The sequence below is a fragment of the Protopterus annectens genome, chromosome 5.part0 (genome assembly GCF_019279795.1).
Source record: "Protopterus annectens isolate FY-2018-M chromosome 5.part0, PAN1.0, whole genome shotgun sequence".
NCBI classification, from domain to species: Eukaryota; Metazoa; Chordata; order Ceratodontiformes; family Protopteridae; genus Protopterus; species Protopterus annectens.
This window is the reverse complement of record NC_056735.1, coordinates 766,820,848-766,847,034: the sequence shown is the minus strand read 5'-3', so window position 1 is coordinate 766,847,034 and position 26,187 is coordinate 766,820,848. Positions and strand designations below refer to the sequence as shown.

At 35.6% G+C, this 26,187-nt stretch overlaps 1 protein-coding gene across 3 annotated transcripts in view; it reads right to left on the bottom strand.

Moving 5' to 3' along the window:
• Positions 1–4,874: 4,874 nt before the first annotated feature.
• Positions 4,875–26,187, bottom strand: part of CUL5 (cullin 5) — a 2,346,971-nt gene continuing 2,325,658 nt past the window's right edge. For all 3 annotated transcript variants that reach the window (XM_044072614.1, XM_044072615.1, XM_044072616.1), the window contains exon 19: positions 4,875–7,556. In XM_044072614.1, the coding sequence (XP_043928549.1) occupies positions 7,362–7,556 (195 nt within the window). In that variant the 3' untranslated portion in view covers positions 4,875–7,361. The remainder of the gene's footprint in view (positions 7,557–26,187) is intronic.

Genomic DNA, 26,187 nt, shown 5'->3' with positions numbered 1-26,187 from the left:
ACATTATCAATAACATGCCTGGCCAAAGCATTTGTTGTTTTAAGGTGTTGTATATCTAAAAGATGTTCTTTTATCTGTTCTCTAAAATGCCTATTAGTTTTTCCTACATAAAAAGCTTTGCATTGTTGACATAAGGCCAAATATACAACATTCGATGTATAACAATTATAATGCCCATTTATTTTAATTCTGCAACCGTTTACAATTACATCAATACCTGTACATTGTATATGGCTACATACAGTACATTTTCCACATTTAAAATTTCCTTTAATCCTATTATTATATTTATCCATCCTTTCTTTATGTTCAAATAAATTTTTAAATGATGGACTTTTTCTATAAACAAATTTTATTGATCCCTGAAAAATTGTTTCCAAGTTCTTTCATTTACCAGCATGTTCCAATTCTTTCTCACTATTGATTCTATGTTCTTATACGAATCGTTATAGGTAGTTATAGATAAAGGAACATTATTATATTTGTTTTCAATCCTGGATGTACTTGTAATATTCATTTGATTTAAAATTCCAGATTTTAGTATTGCCATATATATACCATTTTTACTCTTTTCTTTCACTTCATTATATATATTCTCACAAAACTGTTTAGGATAACCCCTATTTATAAAGAGTTTTATTATATATTGTAATTCATCTAGAAAATCCTGCTCATCGCTTACCATTCTGGCAGCCCTGACCATCTGCCCTTTTACAATGGCTTTTTTCTGATGGTCAGGGTGCCAGCTATTAAAATGCAAATACGCATTTGAAAATGTTGATTTCCTATGAATTTTTGTTTTTAAACTCTTTGTTTCTCTATTATATATAATATTCACATCCAAATACGTAATGTCATCATTACTAATCTGATAAGTAAATTTTAAAAATCTAACAGTTGTGTTGATATATTCCAAAAAAGATTCTAACGTTTTTCTATCATGATTCCAAATAATAAAGATGTCATCAATATATCTGGTATACATCCTAATATATTGATAGTACTCCGATTGAAACAGATAATTATTTTCCCAGTAACTCATAATTAAATTGGCATACATGGGGGCACATGGTGCCCCCATTGCTATTCCACTTGTTTGCTGGTAATAACACCCTTCAAAAAATAAAACATTATTATTTAGAACAATTTCCATCAGATTAATTAATGTATTAATTTTTTCCTGCTCATATAAATGTGTCTCAAACAATTGTTCTTCGAGCCATATTAAACCAATGTCATTAGGAATACTTGTAAAAAGGTTGCAGACATCAATTGTTACAAAACTATATTCACTTTCCATTTTAATTTCTTTAAGTCTACTTAAAAAGTCCCATGAATCCTTAGTGATATAAGTGAATCGTGTCATACTCTCCTTGAAAAAATAGTCTAAATAATGACTTATATAACATGTTTTACTTCTTTTCCCATCTACGATGGGTCGAAACTGAAGATTATTAAGGCCCTTGTGTATCTTTGGAATACCAAAGATACCACTTATTACTGGATATTCATTGTGTAAATATTCATGTTCTTTCTCAGATATTTCACCTTGATATAACATATCATCCAATAATATATCTATTCTCTTAAAGGCTATATTAACTTGATTTTTACTCACTTCCACATAAGTATCACCCAATAACATATTAGTTATATATGTACTATAATCATTATTATCAATGATGACCATACCATTGCCTTTATCTGGCCTCATAATCCTTATATTCATATTATTACTTATTTCTTTAAAAAGAAGTTGTTCCTCATTTGTCATGTTTGAATATATTTTATTTTTATATGTTTTATGAAACATTCTTACATCATATTCACTTATTTTTTCAAACATAGCTATATCTTCATTCATGGGCGGATTAAATAAACTAGGTTTTGTAAAATTGTTACGTTGTTCATTTTGGCCATCCATTTTGTTCTGAAAAAAATACTTTTAAATTTAATTTTCGTGTAAATAATTTTAAGTCTAGTATCAATTCCACTAGACTACCTTTTTTACAAGGGACAAAGTTAAACCCTTTTGAAAACAAATTTACATGTTTTCCACTAATAATTAAAGTGGAATAATTAAACACTTTAAAATCTTGATTCTCATTGGTCACTATAATAGGATTACTTAAAAAAACATGTTCAGCAGTATTAATAACATTATCACCATCAGCTGTAATATTTTCCACCATGACATGTGTTTCCAAATCCCTATTTAATTGAATGTAATTGTCTGGATTACAATCTATAAAAAAATTAACTTCATTGTGTTGTTCCATATTATGCCATCTGTACTCAAATATTTGCTCAGTCATATTTTGTTCTATAAACACATTTTCTGTTCTTATAACCCCATCTTTATTTATTTATAACATTTTCAGGCTTTTAAGTTCTCTCTAAAGACATTTTATTTCAAATACCATAATCTCAAGAAAAGTCTGCAAGATTTGTGGATACTGCCTTGAAAGTAAGCATCCTGCATGTCCAAGGCTACTAGAAAGTTATCTACCAATACAGGAAGTACAGTATGTAGTGTCAACATCTTGAACCTTTAATTTTAATAAACTGATTCATCTTTCTAAGTTTCATAATAGGTTTCTACCATCCATCCTTTTTTGAGTCTAAAAAACCTGTGGTGACCCCCCCCCCTTTTTTTCTTGTTTGGGCTGTACTGCTACTTTGTCCTGTGAGCATTACAAAAGTGGAACTACTAACATTTGAATAGGACCTGTAACTAGTTTTGTAAACGTGTACACTGTAGTCCACAGTGACACAGAACTGACTGAAACCCTACTTACACTACTCGGAACTATCTAAACTAAAAGTTCACACACTGCACAAGATAAACAGAGGCACGTACACAACCCAGAAAATAACCTACTTAAGGCAACCTTCAAACCCAAATTAGCACTTTTTAAAATGGGAAGAAAAGGCTGCATTTTCCATTTTCTTCATTCTTTTTCCCCTGCTTGAAAAATGTGCTGATTTGGATTTGAAGGCATATTTAAGGGAATTTCATAGGTTTTAATGACATTCCAAGTATGTAGATAAATTTACGATAAAGTATCACAGGTAGTAAATAAGAAACACTTCATTAGTACATCAGATAAGTTTTCATTACAGCCAATTCCTAGAGGGTCTATTTTTAGGCTAGATGGATATATATAAATTAGCAATAACTGGGTAACACAGCAGCACAGTGATGCTGCTGCCCCATACTCCAGTTCTGCACTCAGATGAGGTGCTCTCTGTGTTGTTTCTGTATATCCTCTCTGGATGTGGCTTTAACTGGTGAGCCTTTAAAGTGTCCACTGCATGGTGCGCGCGCGCGCGTGTGTGTGTGTGTGTGTGTGTGTGTGTGTGTGTGTGTGTGTGTGTGTGTGTGTGTTTGTGTGTGTATACGTGGACACACACACACATGCCTGCATAAGTATGTGGCATGACAGGCTAAGGCTTTGTTCAGGATTAGCTTCCTGGTCTTCCACTCACTAAGTGCCAGGACAGCCTCTGGTTTCCCTGTGACTCTGAAATGGTCTAAATGGACATGAGAATGAATGAAATAAGTATAATACAAAATACTGCAAACTTATCATTGCCAACATCAATATGCCAAAGAAATAAAAGATGTCAGACTCCCAGCAGTGGCCACAACCTAGGACCATATCGTCTTGCGCTCAAAAGGGAATCCATCTGCTTAACACAGCAGGTGCACTAGGACTGAAGGCCAAGTGACAGTTGATACCTCAAACACATTTATAAATCCTGCAGGATGAGCCAGCAGTCATATCAACATACTGAATTAAACCACTTTCCCCTCATAAGTTACAATAATAAAAGCATCCACAGCCTAATAGGAAATGAAACAGCCAGTAATAGCATCTGCTAAGAAACAATGAAGATGACTACAAATGTGGTAATGAGTATTAAGCAAACAGTGGATGAAAACGATAAACTGCTGGAAATGTATCTAGTAGACGGCCACCTGTGGTAAAGTATGGGTAGAACAACACCAAGATATACAACTGGATAACAAAAACAGCTTAAAATACAACATAATGAAATTATGTTTAAAAATTCAGAAGACATTTTAAGAAACGTAGTGGTTCTATGTACCTGTACATGCTCTGCACTAATGTGTGTTTTCTTCAAGGGTGAGAAGCAGTCATACTCAAGAATGAAAAAAAATGATCAACTATGTTTCTACAACATGGACAACAAAAATCCACTAAAAAGTTAAAACACTTAGGCCATTACATTTTTTTTTTATTTTGCAACAAAATAAATTATACCACTTAAATTAAAAAAATAATAATAAAGCAATACATCAAAATTATTTAGATGGGCTGCTATACAGAATGCTTCCGATCATAAACTGCACAGCATTATAATGCTATTATGTAGTGCACACATTCAAACTGTAAATACCATAAAGTAGATAAAACACAAGACCTTAGAATTCAAGTTTGCTTGAATTCAAGGTACTTATAGTGCACACTGCTGTAAAGCTTACATAAACTAGGTAATTCATAACTGCAGAGATATACGACCTAGGATGAATCTGTAAAAGTGTGACTAATTGACAAAAAATGTAAAATTCCAGCATCAGCCTGCCTATACTGATGTGTGCATCCCACAGATTTAAGAAACATCTTTCAAAACTAATGCAAAATACTTAATATGTCCTACGAATTTCAATCTAAAAATTGTAAAAAGGGAAATATTTTTTGTGAAGACAAAGTGCTGCAACAACTTTTTTGCTTTAATTTTTTTTTTTTTTTTTTTAGAGTAGTGTGTTGAATATCACTATACTGTTACCAGATGTACTGAGATGCATATGGAAATGTACACAAATTAATTATTTTGACACAAAGGAATGGAAGACTTCATAACTTTAATTTAAAATTATACTTTTGCCATGAAACTGTTGGGACATGAAAACAGTACAAATATTTTTTGTACAAACTTACAGAACTGTTTATGAAACCCATACAGCAAAAAGGTGTGGTCTATACTCTGTAAAATAACCAACTTTCCTGGGCAAACCAGTAGGGTAATTGACTTAAAATACATTATATGAAAATAAATGCCATTTTATACGATGTAGCATCTCTTTCACTATGTCTACAAAGGTATGTAATATACCAAAAGCTAAAAATATAGCTTTTAAAAGTGCATGGCTGTCTGCTGCATTTCAGAAGATACTTTGTGAAGGCTACCTTGTTCTTCGTTTCTGAAGCATCCAAGTAATCTCTCCTTGCTCTGTGAATAATGGCAGTTAAGGTCAAGTTAGTAAAACAAAGTATGCAACAAATTCCACTTAAGAAGCTATACTGCAACATAAGCAAAATGCTGGTGGCTTACTTGTGCAACTGAACTACAACTTTTCAACTATGAAACACATGTTCAAACATTAATCTGTACCCTGTCTGTAAAACAAAAGTATTCTTACAAATGAAGCATTCTGTATCATGCACCAACATGGCAAAGAGTTTACCCTACTGGGAGGGTCTTTGTAGATGAGAAACCGTACCTGTTAGGAAGGTACGTAACTTCCTTTAACATTTCCTTAGGTTGTAAAACATTTTTAGATTATCACTAATGTGAATTAAATCTTACAGTACATTTGAAAATATTAATATTTGACATTCTTATTTTGCAATCAATAGGGTTGTGCACTCACGTGATGTGCTAAGTACAACAAACCCAGCAGTTAATTGGACTTGGGTATTTAACTGCTGATGAGCAAACTTTTGACTCTACCACTCTTCACAGTACAAAATTAGGGCTGCAAGTTAGAAATGAAGTGGGCAGATCCAAACAGGAAAAAATCCACACTATTTAATCTCATTTTAACGTATACTACATACGCAGAAAGAAATTCATAGACATTCAAGACTGGCACATGTAATGGATTTTGCTTTCCAGACATGCCCTAATACTTCACAAGAGCAACAGCCCTGAAAAAATATTGTATTTGGTACTAAAAAAATTCAAATGTGTGTGACAATTGTAAAAGCTGAGTTAATATGACCAACTTCACAAATAGTAATTCCCCAACATATTTCAGTGTTTAATCCAAAAAAAAACAGGCTGATACAGCCAGCAAAAACACTCAACAGCACCAGTTAGCTGGGCTTCGTACTTGAAAAAAAAAGATGGGTAATTACAACGTTGCAAAACAGTACATTTCTTACACTTTTTTATCTATCCATAACACCCGAAACTGGTTAAGGTCTGGAGGTTAAGTTGGTCTTTCATTAATGTTAATGCAGGTTAAGTGCTGTCATGTAATAATTCAAATTAAACTGCTAAACAGGCTTATGCAGGTGTCAAACACCCATAATAAAGGAATTGCGTAATTAAGTAAAAGGAAATTCCTTGTTGTCTGCATGACAGTATTCCTCTCAAACAACATGCGCCAGTTACAAGGTGGTATCCATACAGATTACACTTCTGGCAGGTCTTACTCAATGCCTCTCTATGCAACACCTGTATTAGGAATAACATGATTACACGATCAGACTTCTCTACCACACATTTTAATTTCCTAATTCTGTTTTACCTTTGTTGCTCAGCAGCAAGAGGACAGTCCACAGTCAGTTTTGTCATCTGCTTCCCTCACTTCTGCAATGCAAACTATACAATGGCAGCTTCTTTTAAAAGGGGGTTATTTTTGCCCTGATTTATAAGGAATGGTTAGAGCCTACCAAAACTTTACAAGAGGTATGAAAAGTTATGGTTATGACTTCAAGCTATTTATTCACAAACCAAATACTTTCCATATACATTAAAATCCCACTGCTATGTTGAAGCATTCCTTGGGATATCCAAACTCAGACAGCTGTATATATTAAAAAAAAAAGTCTTCAAGTGTATGACTCAAAGTGACGTGCTGGATCACCATGATTACCACTGTACATTTCTCTTGGTTGATCCAAAACACAAAGTGAAAGTGCTAGTCCTAATTACATGTTCTGTACAAAACTAATAGCAGTTTCCCAGTGCATGAAGATCTGTTTTTGATATAGACACATTAGGCAAAGAAGGAACCTGCAATCTTCGTGGCAGGAGCAAAGGAGGTGGAACTCAAATGTCTACATTAAAAGCAAACAGAATCGTGATGTATGCAATATTCCCACAAAACAGCATGCTGTTGAAAGTGAGCAACATGATGGCTAGTACCACCATGCTAGATGAATGAAATTGGCAAAATGCAATCCTTCCTTGCAAGGTAAGGCAGGGATTTGTTTTATATGTATGCAACGGAACAGTCAAAAATCACGTCCTTCTCCAGCAAAGACTGCTATACACTTCCACGCTGCCCATTACATGTAACCTTTACGTTTTCCTCACTTTCCTCACTATGCCATATATATAAATGTGTTGATGTCCGACTCATCTCTTCGGATGTATTTATGTTCTATAAGCCACTCAATTTGCTCCTTGATCATTTTCTTCTGTGGCAAAAACATATTTTTCAAAATTTCTACCAGTTCAGTTTGCAGCTGTGCATTGGTTATTTTCTTTCTCATTTTCATGATTTGAATGATAGCCTCCTGAAACAAACAAGCAGAAAAACAGAAAATGATTACACTGATAAAAGCATGTTGCCTCTTTTTCTCAGCAATATCCATACTAAGGGTGGCCAAACATATCCTGAGACTGGATTCCCCCCACAATGGATGTGGTGCACTATACTCCAAGCCTAAGCAATTTTTTTCATTTCACGACTGACAGATCACCTAATGATACGTCATTTGGCTTACACTACTGATAATCATCCTCTAGATGGAAAACTGGAAACCAGCAGTTTTGCAGACTCACTCACTCCTGTTGTATGGCCTTAAAACCTAGGACCAAAAAATACATATATATTAATTATATCAGCTGATTTTCGGCAGGGTCCTCAGAAGTGTGTTAAGCAAGTCAGAACATCCTGGTAATGCCTTTTTTTCTTGGCTGTTAAAATCTCAAACTGCAGCACTTGGACTAAGCGAAATGCGCAAATCCACGGCATTCTGTATACACCCCAAGATATAAAAGTCACACACGTACTATAAGAGTGAATTTACTCTTGGTTAAGTTGTAAGATGAAAAAATACACATTTGGACCACTCAGGAAATCAAATTTTCCTAGGCTTTAAGTACATCACCGTACCCCCCTAACCAAAGTCAGATGATGGTCAAATGGGGCCCTAGGCAGGGTAATGGATAGGGGCCCCCTGCACACACCACAGCCTCTCAGCCCCCCCAGCCATTCCAGAGTCCTATTACTTGGCTTTTTTCTCCCCAGTTACCATAAACACTGTTTAAACCTGTCAGTGTGCAGACTATTTTCTTCTTTACTTCTATAATGATTACAGCTATTTGGATTTAATTGAAAACTTTTATTTCACATTTTATAGTGCAAACACTGAGACAGTTGCTAAACAAAACAATACAGTCTCACAATGAAAGCAGGCTTGGCATTAACAGTAAACTTCTCTGCTCTTGAAACTCACATTTATTAAAATGTCACTGACACCCACATTCAAAGAGAATGCAAATAAGCTGTGGTGGATAAAGTTTACATCTGAGCTACTTTCAAACCATAGGCCCCTTGCACAGATATTTAAGACCACTCAGACATGCATGCATTCTTTGAGTCACCTTCCTGATTGTATTAAATTATATTCCTTGCATAATACAGCACTACTTGTTAGTGTGGGTTTTAAATTTGGTAGTTTTGAACATTTTTCCAGTAAGCTATGAAACAAAACGTATAAACCAGTAATGACAACACTGCCCATTTCAGAACATTAACTGTATAAGGCCACTCTCTATTAGTCAATATGCACATTTTCTGTAGAAGTAAAAGTCATCTCAATAATTATACATTAAAGAGATCTGTAAATAATAATTGTTTGCTTCTAGCAAACAAGTTCATATTTCCGTGTTTCATCTACAAATTCAGTGCCTGCTGCCCTTGATAAATAAATTGCTTATGTTACATAAAAAAAAAAAAAAATGGTAAGCTGGTAATATTGCAATAGGGAATGGATGGCAAACTGACAACAGGTTACTAGGCATTCCTTCCAAAGAACAACACACTCAGGACTGCACCACTCCAAAGCAACTATGCTACCTGTTGTGCTACTAACATTGCTTTCAAACTGTATAGCACAAACAGTGATGATCACTTGCAAACAAAACAGTTGCACACTAAAAACAGACTTAGCAAGAGCAGCAATAAACTCTTCCCTTGAAGCTCACAATTCCTTGAAAATGCACTTTCAGTCATCTGGTCATTGGTGTAGAGGTTTCAGGCTATTGTCTCTTGTAACTAAGGTAGAGGGTTTTAGCCTGAGCAAATTAACCTGGCAGCTCGACATTATCGATTTCTACTTGCCATCCCTAACTAGGGCATTTTGTACACACGTACACGTAAACACACAGACACATGTATTTAATTCCATGTCAAAAATAAGTAGGCATAAATTCCATGCACGGACAAGAAGAAGCGAAAGTAGGAGGATAAGACATAAATGGCAGCAGGAATGTTCATTAAGTTTAAATGCTGCATGCAGATCTGGGAAAAAAGCAACAGCATGACGTGTACATGTCAACACACACAGGGACTCACTGATGCAGACTGCGTTCTTAAGGAAGAACGAATGCCTTTAAAGAAGAAATATAATTTATTTTTTATTAAATAGTAAATGTTGTGGGAGCCCCCTGGCCAGCAGGCATCCTCCCAGCCAGCGAGCCCTAGGCTACTGCTTAGGTCTCCTAGTGCTGGATCCTGTTCTGCCCATAATGCACTGCATTTACACTGGCTCTCCAGTTAGGTTAGTCAAACTAAAGAAAAAAAAAAAAAGATACACCAGACCTTCCTGGACAATGTGATGGAAGATGGCTGCAGAAGTTACCAAGGGTGCACTCACTCTTCAACCTTACTGCTATGATAAGTACATAACTTTCATATTTGATAAAAGTATTTTTAGTAATCTGAAGTACAGAATTTCAAGCTTATCCTACTATGTGGACCATCAAGAACGGAGACCCTCAATAATTATAGCTATAAATGTATAGGTTTATAGGTTGGTATTAGGCTATCGGCCCTAGGGCCTTATACAAGACTAGCCATAACAATTCCCTGCTATTTCTTCCCACAATATTTACTTCTCTGGACCCCTGTCTAGCAGGGTGACTGATGTGATCCCCGGAGTGAATTTAGAGTTTGCAGTGCTTTGCAAAGGTATTGAGGAAATACCTTGTAGCTACTGCACAAACATCAAGGGGTCAAGGGCTACAAGTCTCATGGAGGCATGGATCCCAAAGCAGAAGCCTCAACAAAAATGTGCCAATGAGGAAGGCCTTGTACACTTTCAATAAATCTAAAGAATTAGAATCTTTGGCCTTGGCAGAAGTTAGACATGGCAGTTAAATCCATTAACTGAAGAATAACACACCACTTGAAAATGCATCCATTTATCCCTACAAGTTTTCTTCATAAAACAAATGCATCTCTCTCAAGTTTTCCATATGCTGTTTTCAGAAAAAGGAGAATTACCAACCTAGTAGCAGTGAAAAAGCTATGCAGTAAACCATGAACAGTAGGTGTTTAGGTTAGACTTGAGAGATGAATGGGTCAGTAAGTGCTCTCAAAAAAAAACAATACAGGGTTCTCCAAAATATGAGGAAGAGGAGGGAAATAGATCTGCTGGAGATAACAGGACGGCTTTAGTTCTCCGGAATTTTAGGAGCAAACAGGAGTCCAGGTGATCACTTGCGGACTAAAGTTTCCCTTGGGAGCCTCCATTACAATAGGAGGAGGGGGAAGTTACCCTCGCATTTAGGGTTGGTCAGTGAGGTAGAGAGTTCACAGGAGGGTTCTCCCCTTTATTGAAACTCTTCATTGTCACCAACATGCTAAGGGACCACTTGTAGAGTAGCAGAAACCATCTGCTCAGCTTGTCTGCCAAAGAAATGGACTCCACAGGGATAAGGAGAGCAACAAGAAAATGGTTGCTGGACACTGCCTACTCCCACACTGTTACAGCTTCCTGGAAAAGTGGGCAGGATTAATTTTTCCCTTGCTTGCTGATCTACAACTGCTTCGTTGTCTGTCTGTACTACCTGCATGAAGGAGTCCTGAAATGCTTGAAAGATCAAAAGGACTGCTCTCTATTCCAGTATGTTCACATGAAGGAGAGTTCTGATCATGTCCAGACACTCTGGACTGGGTCCCCATCCCAAGGAAGACGCATCTACTGTAACAGTTACAAAGGAAGAGACGGCCAAGGGAAGAACTGTTGGCATAGATCCACCATGTTAAATGATGCTTGTGGACTTGAGAAATTGGGATAAGATACTTAAGTGTATTCACTTTCCTAAATCATTTGATCCAAAGGGTCCACTGGAGAACTACTGAGTAGAATTAAACATGAGAAACTATGGGGATGGCTGCTGTCAAGAGACTCAACCTGTTCTAAAAGAGTTGCAAGCTGTGGCTATGGAGGATACCAGCAAGGGAGAAGGAACTTTGAACAGTGAATTATTTCCACGAGTTTCATGTTCACAATAACTTTCTGTCCAAACTGGAACCTATAAGACTGAAATGTGCATCATGCAGTTGAGCAGATTTCAATGTTAATTCAAAAAATGGAACAATTTAATCAGAGACTCTCTCACAAACACTACGCGAGGCACAGAAGAGGCAGCTATGAATGAGTCATCTGCATAGCGGGAAAATGTGGTGCTCTGTATACACAAGTGCACCACAGACATTATTAGTAAACACACTGGGGCTGATGCGACACCAAATAAGACAGTCCAGAAATGACAATAACTGTCTCAGACTCTGTAGTGCAGGTAATTTCTGCATTCTTTTCCAATCTTGATGAGGAAGGATGCATCTTAGGGGCTCAACGAATACAACCAGTGCTCAACACAAAAAATACTGCATTTTGAAAAACTAGGAAGTCTTTTTTAACAGCTTTATTGAATTACTACTTAAAACAGGCAAACGTATGTTTATATAAATGAAAAACCATGTTAATGTGTTCACAGTTACAAACATTATACATCGGGTCTATATTATAATATCGAGGCTTCAGGTATTCAAGCCTGACACGTAAATAGCGAAATCTCAAAACCACGAATGGCCACTTCCGCACAGGGAAAGACATTGCTTGGCCGCAAAACAAAAAAACAAACTTTCAAACCAAATCAAGTGGGGGTGCTTCACCCACCACACCCCCCTAACTAAATATAACAATTCCGAGATCGCTCTACATAGGAGAAAAGGGCAAATTCCCCATAATGGGCAAGCACATTTTTTCCCTGTTAAAAAATTTGTGGAAGTGGCCGTTCGTGATTTTCAGCTTTCGCTATTTAGGTGTCCAGCTTTAGGTATTCGAATACCTGAAGCTTCGATGTTATAATATAGACCATATACATCACATACATGCTTTTATACAATCGTCAATCCAGGATTGCACAAATTGCTCAATTCCTACCACACATCTCAACTGCACAGATTTTCGCAGAATGTGCAGATTTTTGCCTCATATTTTTGGTCCATTTTTCATAAAATTGCGGTTTTCTGGCAAATTTTCGCAAATCATTAAAGATTGAAGTTAGAAAACAATGACAGACATTTCAGTTTCATACCCTACAGAAAATTCATGCTAATGCCAAACCTGTTATCAACTTTCCAAGTTTGCAAGAGCAATATTTAAAAAAATGTCCCTATTTTTGTGACTTGTTCCACTTACTTATGGTTTTGTCCAGATTTATTGCTCCAAGAGGTTGAGAGATAGGATTCTTGCCATACCTTAAACCTCACTCCTCCAAAACATTCTGTATGTATTGTTCCCACAATTCCCATTTTTTATGTAGCTTTCTTGTACCCCTTTCTAAAGATCCCACTTCCAGTTCTTTTATCTCTGTTACAATATTCATTACTTCAAATACAGTTGGTTTAGACTTTTGATTTCCACTTTCTAGTAATTATTTTTTTTCTTAGCCACCAGAATTAAACTTAGCAAGGCAATGTCTAAGAAATTAAGATCCTGTATCTCAGCTCAAAAAAATAATCTTCCAAGTTACACCCATTTCGTCATAAAACATTTCTAACAGAGTACTCTGTAGGGAATTTTTAAAGTCTGCCAACTCATTACAGTCCCAAAACATATACTTCCAGGTACCTCTTTCTTCCCATCACACCTTCAACATTTGCCATCTACTACAGGAAAAATTCTTTGGAGTCTGCAAAGGTATTTTTAAACCCCAAGCAAACATTTCCAAGCAAAAATCTTAAATTTTCTAGACTTTGTTGCATATTTGGAAGCCATACATATGACTCTTCCCATTGTTTATTTGTGAATTACTTATCCAATCTCTCATCAATCTTTTCTAATCTCCTCTGACTGATTCCTATAATTATCATGCAATACTTTATATGTTCAAATAATTAACCCCCTTTAAACAGCAGCTATTGCTCTAGATTCAACTAAAACTCTACCAGAGCAAGTCTTTTACACAGGAATGCCATATCCCTTTCTCTTTGCCTATACTGTGAAATCAGTCCCTGATGGGGAAGGCAGTCTCTAGCCTGCAGTTCAAATGCTTTCTTGGCCTCTTCCCATTCTGTTAGCTTTCCCTCTCTGGTTATTTGCTCCCAGTACCTTTGTTCCTTTTACCAGTTTTCTCCAGTAAATTCCAAGCCCCTCTTGCCTATTCTCTCTATCCCTAATTGCAGCCATCCATATCGTCAGAATCTTTTTCCTCCATTCTCACATTAACTTATTTGTTACAAAACTTTCTGGTACTTCATGAATATAATATAATTTCTCCCTTTTTAATTTCTCCAAATCTTTTGGGTTTCCAATACAGTGACGGGAATGGACCCCATTCCGAAGTCAAAGTACGATTAAAGTTCATAAAATTAGTACTGTTTCACTCTTTGATGTCAGCCAAAAGTGCTCTTTGCAGCACCTGCAATATGCCCAGCAATGACTCTTCCTGCAATTCATACAGAGTTATGTGTATTGGTAGCATATCTAAATATGATTGCAGACTTTTTTATAAGACCTGTTGCTCCTACTACTATCAGAAGTATCTGGGTATCTTTCTTCCACATTGCTCTAGTTTCTGCTTGCAAATCCTGATATTTTATGACGTGTCTCTCTGTAAGCAGGACTCTGTAGTCACTGGGTGCAGGGATTTCAATGATCAATGCTACTTTTGTCTTCTTTTCTTGGATCACTATATCTGGTTTTCTAGCATCTATCTTTTGAACTGTTGGTAATGGACAATCCCATATGATGTAGACTTAATTATTTTCTAGGATGCTTTGTGGCTCATGTTTCCAGTGTTTTTCAGCCACTTCAATACCACAACATTTGCACAACCCCAGTGCAACAGTCTCAACACATTATTATGCCTTTCAGTATACAGTCCTTCTGCCATCAGTACGTCGCAACCAACAATGAGGTGTGCAACTGTTTCCAATTCTGTTTTACAAAACCTACATTTCTGTTTCTCCTACATGCTCAATGGACTTTGTAAACCAACATGTACGTAGCTCACTGTCTTGTGCTGCCAATATTAACCTTTCATCTCTTGGTTTGAATTTACCTCTCCTTAACCATTCCTGCATTCATTCCTGATCAACATGAGGTTCTTCCAAAAGTTTTCTATACCTGCAACTATTTTTATGCATTTTCCACATTTCTTGCCTTCTCATCTGGTCCTTCACTTTATATTCTTTTGTTTTTTGGCACATTCAGTTGCTGCCTAGTTTTATCCACTTGTGGTTTGATTTCCATTCCTGCTTGACGCCGATATGATTCAGCTAGCTTAAGCAGGGAAGTCATCTTAGATTTATTCTCCTCATGTATCAAAACTTTCACTACGTTTGGGTCCTGTGAGGTCAGCAGATATGTGTGGAATCCCACGATTGCAGATCTATACATGTAATCAATTTTCAAGGAGGCCCATCCCTGCTTTGGAACAGGTAATATATAAACTTGGTATGCACTGATTTTTATAAATCATTTGGTGAGCATGAAGCATCCTTCTTGTTTTCCTACCTAATCTATCCAGCACATTTTGGGGCCAGTCAATCACTCCAAAACTGTAAGTAGGACAGGAAGAGCAAATGGTTTACAGCTTGGATTTTGTTCCTAGATGTCAAAGCTGTTTTCAGGATTAATTTAAGTCTTCTGAAGTACTCCTTACTAAGTTTTATTTGCATTTGTTCATGCTTTATTGTTGATCCTTCATCAATTCCCAAATATTTATACAATCCCTCTTGCTCATGTTCTTTTACATCACATTCTTGTCCCAAACTGACGTTTCCTTGGTGCTGCAGTTTTCCTGCTTTAAAGGATGCTTTTGCACATTTACCTAAACCAAATGACATTCTTATATCATCTGTAAAAGTTTTGACAACTTGCAGTTGTGCTTTCAGTTCCTCATCTGATGAAACCAATAAAATAGTAGAAACAGCACCAAATATGACTAATAATCCATAGAAAATGTGCTGAGAAAAGCTGAGAACCTGATAAAGGCGATGGGGTGGTAATAATGGACAACATTCAATATGAAAGTAAGATGAACATGATACTATGGGATGACACGAGATACACCAGTGTTTCAAAAAATGAGGTGAATGCAGCCTACTACAAAGCTGATACAGGTTTATGGGATATGGTACAAGAGGAACTTATAGACTACAAAACATACGGACATTTAAAGGTGGATAAGCCAATAATTCCTTCTACATTTGGTATCCCAAAAACACACAAATGTGAGAATGATCCGCCCCCTAAGACCCAAATATGTAGATACAAAATTAAAAAGCTTATGGGTAAGGAAGAGATTTTATATTAAAGGATTCCTGGGACCTTTTGAAAGAAATTTCTAATGATTTATACCATGATGACCTATTTATAACTATAGACATTGTAGACTTATTTTCATCCATACCTTATAAAGACGGTATGGAAATGTTTGAAGAAATAATTTACGAAGACCAGGGATTAATGCAAAATGAAAAACTAGTAAATATTTGGTTAATGGATATGGTTTTAAAAAATAATTTTTTATATTTCAACGGTGAATTTTTCCAGCAGATTCAAGGGGTAGCTATGGGGGCGGCTTGTGCCCCGACTTATGCCAACTTAGTTTTGGCTAAGTGGGAAGAAAGATACATTGAAAATACAGAATTTAGAAACTGCTGGACATTATATTGCAGGTTTTTGGACGATATAGTCATTTTTTGGATAGGAGGAAAAGAAAATTTTGAAGAGTTTATGGTGTATTTGAATAACACTACTAATTTTCTGAAATTCACATACAAGATTTCTAACAAAAGTTTGCAATACCTAGATATAAAAATATACAAGGTAGATAAGAAATTTGAAACAAAGATTTTTTAGAAAAGACACCTTTTGTAATTCTTTTTTGCACTATAATAGTGCACATCCCTTATATTGTAAGAAAAATATAGTGAAGGGTCAGTTTGTGAGGGGGTGCCATATGACTAGTGCAGACAAAGATTTTGTAGTAGAATGTGACCTACTGGAAAAAATGTTTCTTGAAAGAGGTTACCCTCTAAAATTCATCAAAGATATAAGAGAGGAAGTAGAAAAAGGTAGAATTAATACATTTAAACCAATTCAAAATAATGGTGAGCAAAACAAAGGAAGACAGACCAATAAGGAAAATATTAGAGATAATTACGAACAAGTATTGGTTCTGGAGTACAACGCAACAAACAATAACATTAAGAAGATGTTTTTAAAAGAGTGGGAGAGATTTGTTTCTATTACGGATCTGGAAAATATATCCAAAATTCCACATAAAGTGGTATATAAAAACTCCCAAAGTATTAGAACTATTTTAGAGAATAAATACCAGGTGAATAATAATAAAAACAAGGTGGGCACATATAAATGTGGTCGCTGTACTCAATGTAATTAGATTACGAACACGGATAGATACTACCTGGAAAGTAGAAAGAGATGGATCACTAGTTTTAACTACTACAATTGTGAATCTAAGGGTTTAGTTTATTTAGCCATCTGTTTAGTTTGTAAATCCTTCTACGTAGGAAAGACTGAAAATGTTAAAAAGAAGGATTCATGAACATATGTATGATATGACAGTAGGTAAATACACTAATGCCCTGTTTAAACATTCAAAAGTATGCTTGAATTCTAAATTTACCTTTTTGGTTTTGGAACAAGTCAAACAAGACATCAGGGGAGGCCCATGGGAAGAAAAAATAGAGTTTAGGGAATTATGGTGGCAATTGACCCTGGAGGCAGGAAGTTACCCTGGATTGAATGACTATGTTTCAATTTTCAGAAAACATGAGCCAGCACATACGGTTTCAATTTTACCTTTATTAAAATTAAGATCAGCTAAACTTTGAATGTAATTTATTTTAACAACCACAAAATGGCAATATACTCATTTATTTGTATTTCATTCCTTCTGGATCTTTACCACTTTAAAACCAGAGTAAATGACACTTTTTTTTAAATGTTTTTAATACATTCAAACCATGGCATTTTAGTATATATTTACATAAGAAAGGATTTTTAATATTGTGTTTAATACATTTGTACATATGAAAATATTTAAGGAAGGGTAAATGAAAATAAGGTGGGGTGTATTTAAATAATAGGATTTTAACATGACATTTATTGGTTATTTTAAATGTGGAGAATGTATTTTTATTGGTTTTAGCTAACTGGTGTTCACATAAATATGAGAAACATACGAGTGCACTGGTCATCTGATGAAGTCTAATTTAATAGGATGAAAATGCATTGTTACAAGCTAAGGCGTTTATGTTCTATTGTTTTTATGTTCGTTTTCTTTGTGGCTTGAATACATTTATTGAAACCGATTGGTTTTTGATCACTGCTCTGTTTTCTCAGCACATCCTCATCTGATGAGCTATACAGTTTCAAATCGTCGACAAAGAGAAGATGAGAAATCTTTGCACTTAGTTTTCTAGGAGCCACATTACAGCTTAGTATTCTGCATGACCATTGTTATTTTCTTTAAGGCTCTACTTCTAAAATCCCATTGTCTCTATTTCTTTATTTCCCCTCCTGCTTAATCATCATTCCTTTTTACAGTGAATTATACAATGGTATGGAAGTATACTCAAGTGTCCAGATTTTCACAAAGTCCTGAATTTTGCCTCATATTTTAGGTCATCCCTTGTAAAATTTGTGGTTTTCCAGCTGAGAAATAAACTCACTAAATAATGGCAACACATTTCAGTTTCAGAATATCCACCAGTCAATGCATGCCATTATAAATCCTGTTATTTTAGCAGCTTTCTAAGTTTATAAGAGCAACATTTACAATAGGGACTTTTGTCCCCCTTTTTTAAGGCTTTACACATTTCTTGAGAAAAGAAAATACAAGGAAAATCAGGTACAGAATTCTGCAAAACTAAAGAAATATAGGCTATTTTCCTTGTAATTTTGCCCGGTCTCTATCATACCACTAAACTGTCCAGACTTTACATTATGAAAAAAATGAAACTGAAAATCTTCCCTTCTCCACTGCTTGCTTTCCAAAACACTGATGTACTGTATAAGCAAGGTAACAAACCTGCAGTGTATCAACAAAGAGGAAGAATGGGAGAAACGTGGAGGAACACCATGGTACTGTTATACAAAGACATTTAAGAAAAGTAATTTCCTTCTTAATGTCTCTGTACAATAGTAATAACTGACTCGTGGGTGTGGGTGTATTGAAGATTTACCCAGGATTTGCTTTGTTTAATCACTCGGGGTTTGCCTTTGGGAACAAACCATGCCAACCATGGGTAAATCTTCTTAATACCACACCCACTCATCTGTTATTGCTTAATTATGGCATTCTGTTTGTGTTATGTACATGACTTAACTATGTAGCTCAAAAATATCCCTTCAGATCAGGTAATCCTAAATCACTTTGTTCTATTAGAAGGATCAGCTTATTTATTTATTTATTTTATTTATTTTATTTTACATTTGTTGACCGGGATGGTCCGACTGGATACATGTCCATTTTCAGCGGAGGCCCGGGGAGAAAAGCTCCACATTAACAGTAGGAAAAATACTAATTAAAGAAAAACAATTTATTTTCTTTGGTAGTTTAAACAAAAAGATAAAAATACAATAAAGTATATAAAAAAGACTACCCTAGTTATTGAGGCGGAAAAAAAAGACAGACACAGGATACAACATGCTTTTTTCTCTTTCTAGTCTGACCATGAAGAAGAAAAAAAAAAAACTTATGACTAGAGTGCAAGGGGAGGGGGGGATAGAAGGGGAAGAAAGAAAGAAAGGGAAGAAAGAGGAAGAAGAAAGGAGAAGAAAGAGAGAGTGGTCATCTGGGATTTTAAAAGGTTAGACCTGAGAAGGAAGAGCTCACTAACTAAGGGAGAGTTAATCTGGACTTGCACATTGGCAGAGCCAATGTGATTTGAGATGGTGAATTAGTCTTTTTTTGAATAGGTTTAGGGAGGAAATGATGGTGAGACTGGGGGGGAGGGAGTTCCATTTTTTTCCAATGGCATTATCCCACTTCATCCTAGCCCACTTTCCCTCCCAGATAAAAACATCCAAATCTTTATTAATTCCTGTCCACAATTTATCCTCTGGTTGATAAAAATATGTCCGACTTGTATATAAAACTAAAGAGGAACTAAACATTTTCACTGCCTGTATCTTGCTATCCATCTCCATAAACAAGAGCTTCCAGTTTCTCAGTTTTTTGTTTTACCTTTTGTTTAGTCTCTTTCCACATATCTTTAGCAGCCATAAAATAATCCTTTTTAATATGAGTATTGCTGAACTAGTCCCTGTCTGGGTACAGTTTAGAGCTATAGCACTTGTTTTGTCATTAATTTTATATCCTTAAAAAACATGAAACTGTCTCAGAATGTTCCAGGACACTAAGATGACCTTTTCTGGTTTTATCTGGTACAAAAAATTGTCTGCAAATAGCACCAATTCTTCTTAATTAATATACTAATTATATCCTTGAATTTCTGAGTCCCTTATTTTTTGCTAGTGGCTCTAAATATAATGCAAATAACTAAGGGTAAAGAGAACACCCCTGCCTGGTTCCAATGTTCAAACACAATGTATCAGAGAGGAACTCTCTCACATTAACTTTAGGATCCAATCCCTCACATATCCTAATTATTGTATCACGAAATGCAAATGCTTCCATTGCCCTACTCATAAAATCTCACCTTACTCTGTCGAACGCTTTCTCTACATCAAGGTCTAACAAAACAGCAATAGCATCTTCTTACTGGTGCTGTAATTGGTGTCATCATTGTTCCGTCAGTGTTATCAAATGTTTACCTCCCCTCCACAAAACCACACTGATCCATTTCTATCAGTTTTGGCAACACCTCTGCCATTTTATAGACATTACAAACACTTTATAAATCATGGTTTAAATTTGAAATGGGCCTATACGATGCAGAGTCTGATGGGTCTTTAAGTCTATAAGTATTACAGCTACCGTACATTTCTTACAGGATGTTGATGGTTCTCCTCCTTTTAAAATACTTTTAAACAAAACCTTCCAGATCTTTAGTACTTTCTTCCCTCCAAGCTTCCAAACCTCCACAGAAATACCATACATTCCTGGAAATGTTCCTACAGATTGATATGTCTCCGTTTATATCTCATCTTCTTGTACCTTAACTATTAAGCTTCATCTACATCTAACCTTGACACAGTTAAGTCTTCTATAAATATTTCATTTGCACTTTTTCTTGATTTCCACATTTCTCTTCTTTATGCACATTTTCATGAAATTTCCAAAATAAAACCTCTACATGATCTCTGGTTATTTTTCTTGTTACAGACTCCCTAAGTTTGGCAACAATCCTTTCTACTTACTGTTGCCTGAGCCGCTGTGTTAAAAGCTTTTGCGCTCTGGAGTCATCATCAAAAAAAACAGTTGCTTAACAGCAATCTTTCTACACTCAGCAACAGATACTCCCTTAGTTTCTCTTTGACGGTAAGCAGTTGTGCCTTTTCTTGCTCTGTGAGATTCCCCCTTATTCTGCAATACTTAAACCTTTGTCAGCTTCTCTAAATAATTCATTAATTCTTAATCATCTTTTTTTTCTATTTCTACCCTATTTTTAAACTCCACCTCCATTTTATCTGACTCACTAACTATAACTTCTGAAGAAATTTCCATATTCCACAATAATTCTCAAATAATTTCTATTACCCATTCCTTAAATTCCTTTCTTTTTAACATGTAGGTGGGGAAGCACCAGTGTCTCACTTTTACTTCATTACCCTGCAGCATTTTTATCTTAGTTGTTGGAGCTGAAGTTTTCAATTAAATGCATATGTTCCTGTGAAACATAATTTCTGTCTAGTGTAACCCAGTTATGTTACCTTTGTGAATAATACGTAAATTCTCTCCGAGTTTCTACTACTAAAGTCATCTTCCATACCAAATACTTTCATAAATTTCTTCAGAAATTTACCCTCTTTTGTTGTATTTTTCCTTTAGGGTCCCCCAGATACATCTTCACTGTTGCAAATCAAGTTCCAGTCCCCACCTGTAAGTAATATTCCCTGTTGAAAGCAATTTCTCCCATTATTGTAAGCTCTATAAATAGCAGTTTTAGGTGGAATATAAATAATGCCAATGTAATCCTTCCCCCCTTGCCCGTAGCCCTACAACCAAAAATCTACCATTACTATACTTTTCCCCTCTTACTACAGGAGCTCCTCTAGCAATTAATAGAAGTTCTTACCTTTGCCTCTGATATTCTGCTAAATATCCACCCTGAAATCCTTTATCAAATTCATACGTGCACTTCTTTCCAAATGTGTCTCCTGTAGCACTGCTATTTGTACTCTGCATTTCTTAATATAGTTCAATACTCTTACCTTTTTGTCTATGCCTGTGAGGCCATTCACATTCCAAAATAATATTTTTAAGTGTAGCCATTATAAGTTATTATTCCCACTTATTACGTACGACAGCTTTTCTAAATGTCTATTTTCAGCTTTTGTGTTACATGCACCCACTAATGTCTGGCAAGTTGATGCCTTATACATTTGTTGTTTGCCATCGCCATTTTAACCTATGTCACATTTTACCAGACTTTGATTTAATGAAAACCCTTGAACAAACCCCCCCCCCCATAACCTAGTAACTTAAAAACAAAACAAAACTATGCACATCTTCAAACAATAAAGTTAAACTCTCCTGAAATGAACAATTGTCCCAGATAGCTGCATACAGAGGGATAAGTTAACCTGACACTAAGGTTAGCAAAGTTAAGATGCGTGTTACAGCCTGTGCTCTTGCTTACACTAAAGTTGCTGTCTGTTTTTGTCTTATCTTCATTCCCCTCCCAAATGTGAAAAATGCCACATATGCTTTCAGAAAACATTAACCTTTAGCCTTAATGTTCTGGCTTTTCCTATTTCCCAACATATTCAGTTTGTCTCCATGGAAACACAAGTACCAAATGCACAGCTCTGCAAACCTTTCAACGTATGATAAACATTTATTTGCCACATGAAGACTTTCCATTACATTCAGCATCCTCTTACTTGTTTGCACAAAAAAACTGTAATCAGATTAATCTAAAGCCCTTAATTCATTCACATATGCATAAGTAACACAAAGCATATCAACTCTACATATATTATAATTTGCACTACAACTCATTTCCCACCTCAACAACAAGATTACAGCATATAAACTTAAACATGCTTTTGTCCAACCTTTCTTCTCTTTTTATACTGTAATGCCTACATTTCTTAAAAAAGACACTTGTTTACTTTAACACATACAATAACTGAAAATGCTTTACCAGATAACATGCAATCTATATCCTAACATATTTATGCAAATACTCTTCCATGGTGCCTCCTGTCTGATCCATGGGGTCTCCTGTCTGATCTCATCTGTCAACCTGTCCATCACCACTGCAAATAAGAAAGGGCTCTGAGCTGATCCTTCATGTAATCTCACCTCCACCTTAAATACATCTGTCACTCCCACTGCAAACCTCACCGTCACACTACCCTTGTACATATCCTAAGAACAAAAATTGTTTTACTTGCCATTACTTTTCTTTCTTTTCTATTTCCCTTCAAGTGTACTTCCAAATATTGACATGAACTGGGGCATATGCATTTCAGTCCCCTACAAGTTTAACAAAGTCAACAAAAGTCCAGTCTTTCCACTTTTTCTTATAATGCCATACTTCACAAATGTGATTGTTGCTTTATCCTCTCACATTTATTTGCTAATTTCAATGTTGCTGGTCTTCTTCCTGTTCAATTCCATCTCCCAACCCCAAACTCTGCTTCAAGTCTTAGGTATTCCTGGCTCTTCTGGTCAGCTGCTTTGCTTTTTTCTCTCTCTCAAATGCTTTTCTTTTGGAACATTTGAAAATGTTTCACTGGCAAAGTCTATCTATAAGCTTTATTTTCAATAATGGCTCACTTTTTGTTGGCCAACCTTTGTATTTCCTCCTTAGCCTTTTCTACATCAAAAATGACTTTGTTCCTCCAGGCAAAATATTCTGAAGATAGCTGGGTACAGCAGCTTGTATCTCACACTTGCCTTTCAACATTCCCTGACTACTGGGATAAATTTATTCACTGTACACCAGGCAGAAGAGAAGCAATTATTTTCTACAAACAATCTAGTGTCTCCAGTTTTCGATACTTTACCCTTTTTCCACAGTTTTATCAGAATTAATTCATTGCATTGGTGTGCCGCTTACCCTTGGTCAGGTTTGGAGCATGCACATGATGCATCCTTTTAACTAACAAATCCAATACCAGTCCAGTTGCTTATTTGGGCTTTCATAAAATTAGTCCAGTCTGCTCCTTCCATATTTTCTGCTACAACAAAACATTTCATATTTTTGCTCTGTGCTCTGTCCTTGAACTCCCACTATTTTTTTAAATCAGCTCTTCTTAAGCAGCTTATTTCATATTCAGTTAGCCTTTTCTGCATTTCAACCTCCGATTTTTGCAGTTTTATAAGTTCATCTGAATGGCTGTTTATAGCTTCTTCCATTTTTTCCCAGCTTTTTGTATACTCCATCAAAGTTTTGTTTACTTTAAATCACTTCTGAGCAAGTGATCCCCCCCCCCCCAGATTACTGGAAGCCATGTCTTATTCCAAAGCTTAAGCTTGAACTGTTTTTTTTTTTGCTTTTTCTCTTCACCTTTTCTAATTGATTTTTTTTAAGCTAAGTTTCTTCTTTGCTGGCATCTAAGCAGTGTACTTATTAGCCAGTAAAAACTTACGATACCACACTGAACAGCAAAGATGAAAATGTAAAACAACACAAAGCTCCACTCCACTCTAACACTTTAGTGCCTCGGCAGAAAATGCCTACAAGAAGTGATCACTTCTTGATCACTTTTTTGTGTTGGCCAACCTTTGTATTTGTGATCACTTCTTAAAGGCATTTTCTGCCGAGGCACTAAAGTGTAATAAAGACAGTGGAACAGAGCTTTGTGTTGTTTCACATATTTATTAGAGAGTAACTGAATTTACTAAAACTTGCAGACTTTTTGGCCCTTATCCCAGTTTCTTTTTTGAGCTGAAATCAAACTGCTGATCAGTGTGCAGCCATCTTGGAAGTCTCAGAAAATTGCTAAGCCTTTGGCGGATGAATGCACTTAAGCTATTTAGATTTCAGGTCTTCTGTATTTTCTGGCACTAAAAAGATCAGGAGTAATATCTTGACACTCTGTGGTCTATATGGTGAGACCTCCTGGATGTCTCTTATAATGATCATTTGCAAAGATTTTTGCTAGCATTTCTTTTTTACTTTAGTCATGCTCTCATTATGTAGAGTGGTCTTTCTGATTATATATATATATATATATATATATATATATATTTTTACTTTAGTTACTTCAGTGGAACTATGCTTATTAAGTATACTAAACATGGCTGTGTACTTCCTGCAGGTTGAGAAACTGTACACTTATGCCCCGATTCCATGTCACATGACAGAATTATAATAAAGTAACTCTGAGCTCAGTTTGTAATGACAACGTGTCTTCTGCAGTCAGCAGTCAGTCAGTCAAACAATAAAATCAACAAACAAATGCAGTTATGTTAGATTCCTTGTAGTGTATAATGATAGACATTATAGTGCAGTAACATAAATGTAACATTAACAGTTATTTGCCACGGTTTAATCAGTTTTAGAAAGAAAACTAAGAGTATCTGAATCATCATCACATCTTCATTTTTGCAGATATATAGAATACTCCAAAAGTTTTCATTTCACACTAATTCCGTTCAATAAGGATACCTCTCAACCCCTTAGAGCAAGAAATCTGGACAAAGCCATAAATAATGGGGGGAACAAAACCCCAAAAATAGGGACAATTTTAAATGTTGCTCTTACAAACTTAGAAAGTTGACAAAATATCAAATTTTACATTAGCATGAGTTTTCTGAAGGGTATGAAGTCTAAAACTCACATGTCTGTCATTATTTTCTAACTTCAGTCATTAATGACTTGCCAATACCTCACCAGAAAACCACATTTTTATGAAAAATGGACCAAAAATAGGAGGCAAATATGTGGACATTCTGCAAAAATCTGTACAGTTGAGAGGTAGTGTAATGTAAACACCCTTTACTGTACACAGCTCACTTCCCCTAGTTTTCTTTCTAAAAGGGATTATCTCATGGTAGACTATTATTAGTGTTAATTCTGTACTACTATACTATATGCCAAGCATTATACACTTTACAATGAATCATATCATTTTAATTTGCTTTTACTTGAATATAGCTGTATTTACTGTCTAACTGATTGACTGAACTACATTTAAGTGTTAAAATCTGCTTCTGACTACAGAAAACTCCTACCCAATACAAACTGTGCTATCAATTACAACATTAGAATTATTACAGGTCATGAAACCTGGAAGTAACTTGACAGTTGCCAGCCCAGTTCCATTAAAGTAAAACTATTTATTTCATAATCAGGAACCTCATCTTACACAATGAGAGCATATCACAGCAAAATGAAACGGTTAAAAAAAACAAACCCTCACACACAATCTTTAGGAATCTTGAGAATTCTATTTTGGCTGTTTTCCTGAGATGGGGTGGAACATCTAGCAATTGAAAGGATAGGGAAATGAG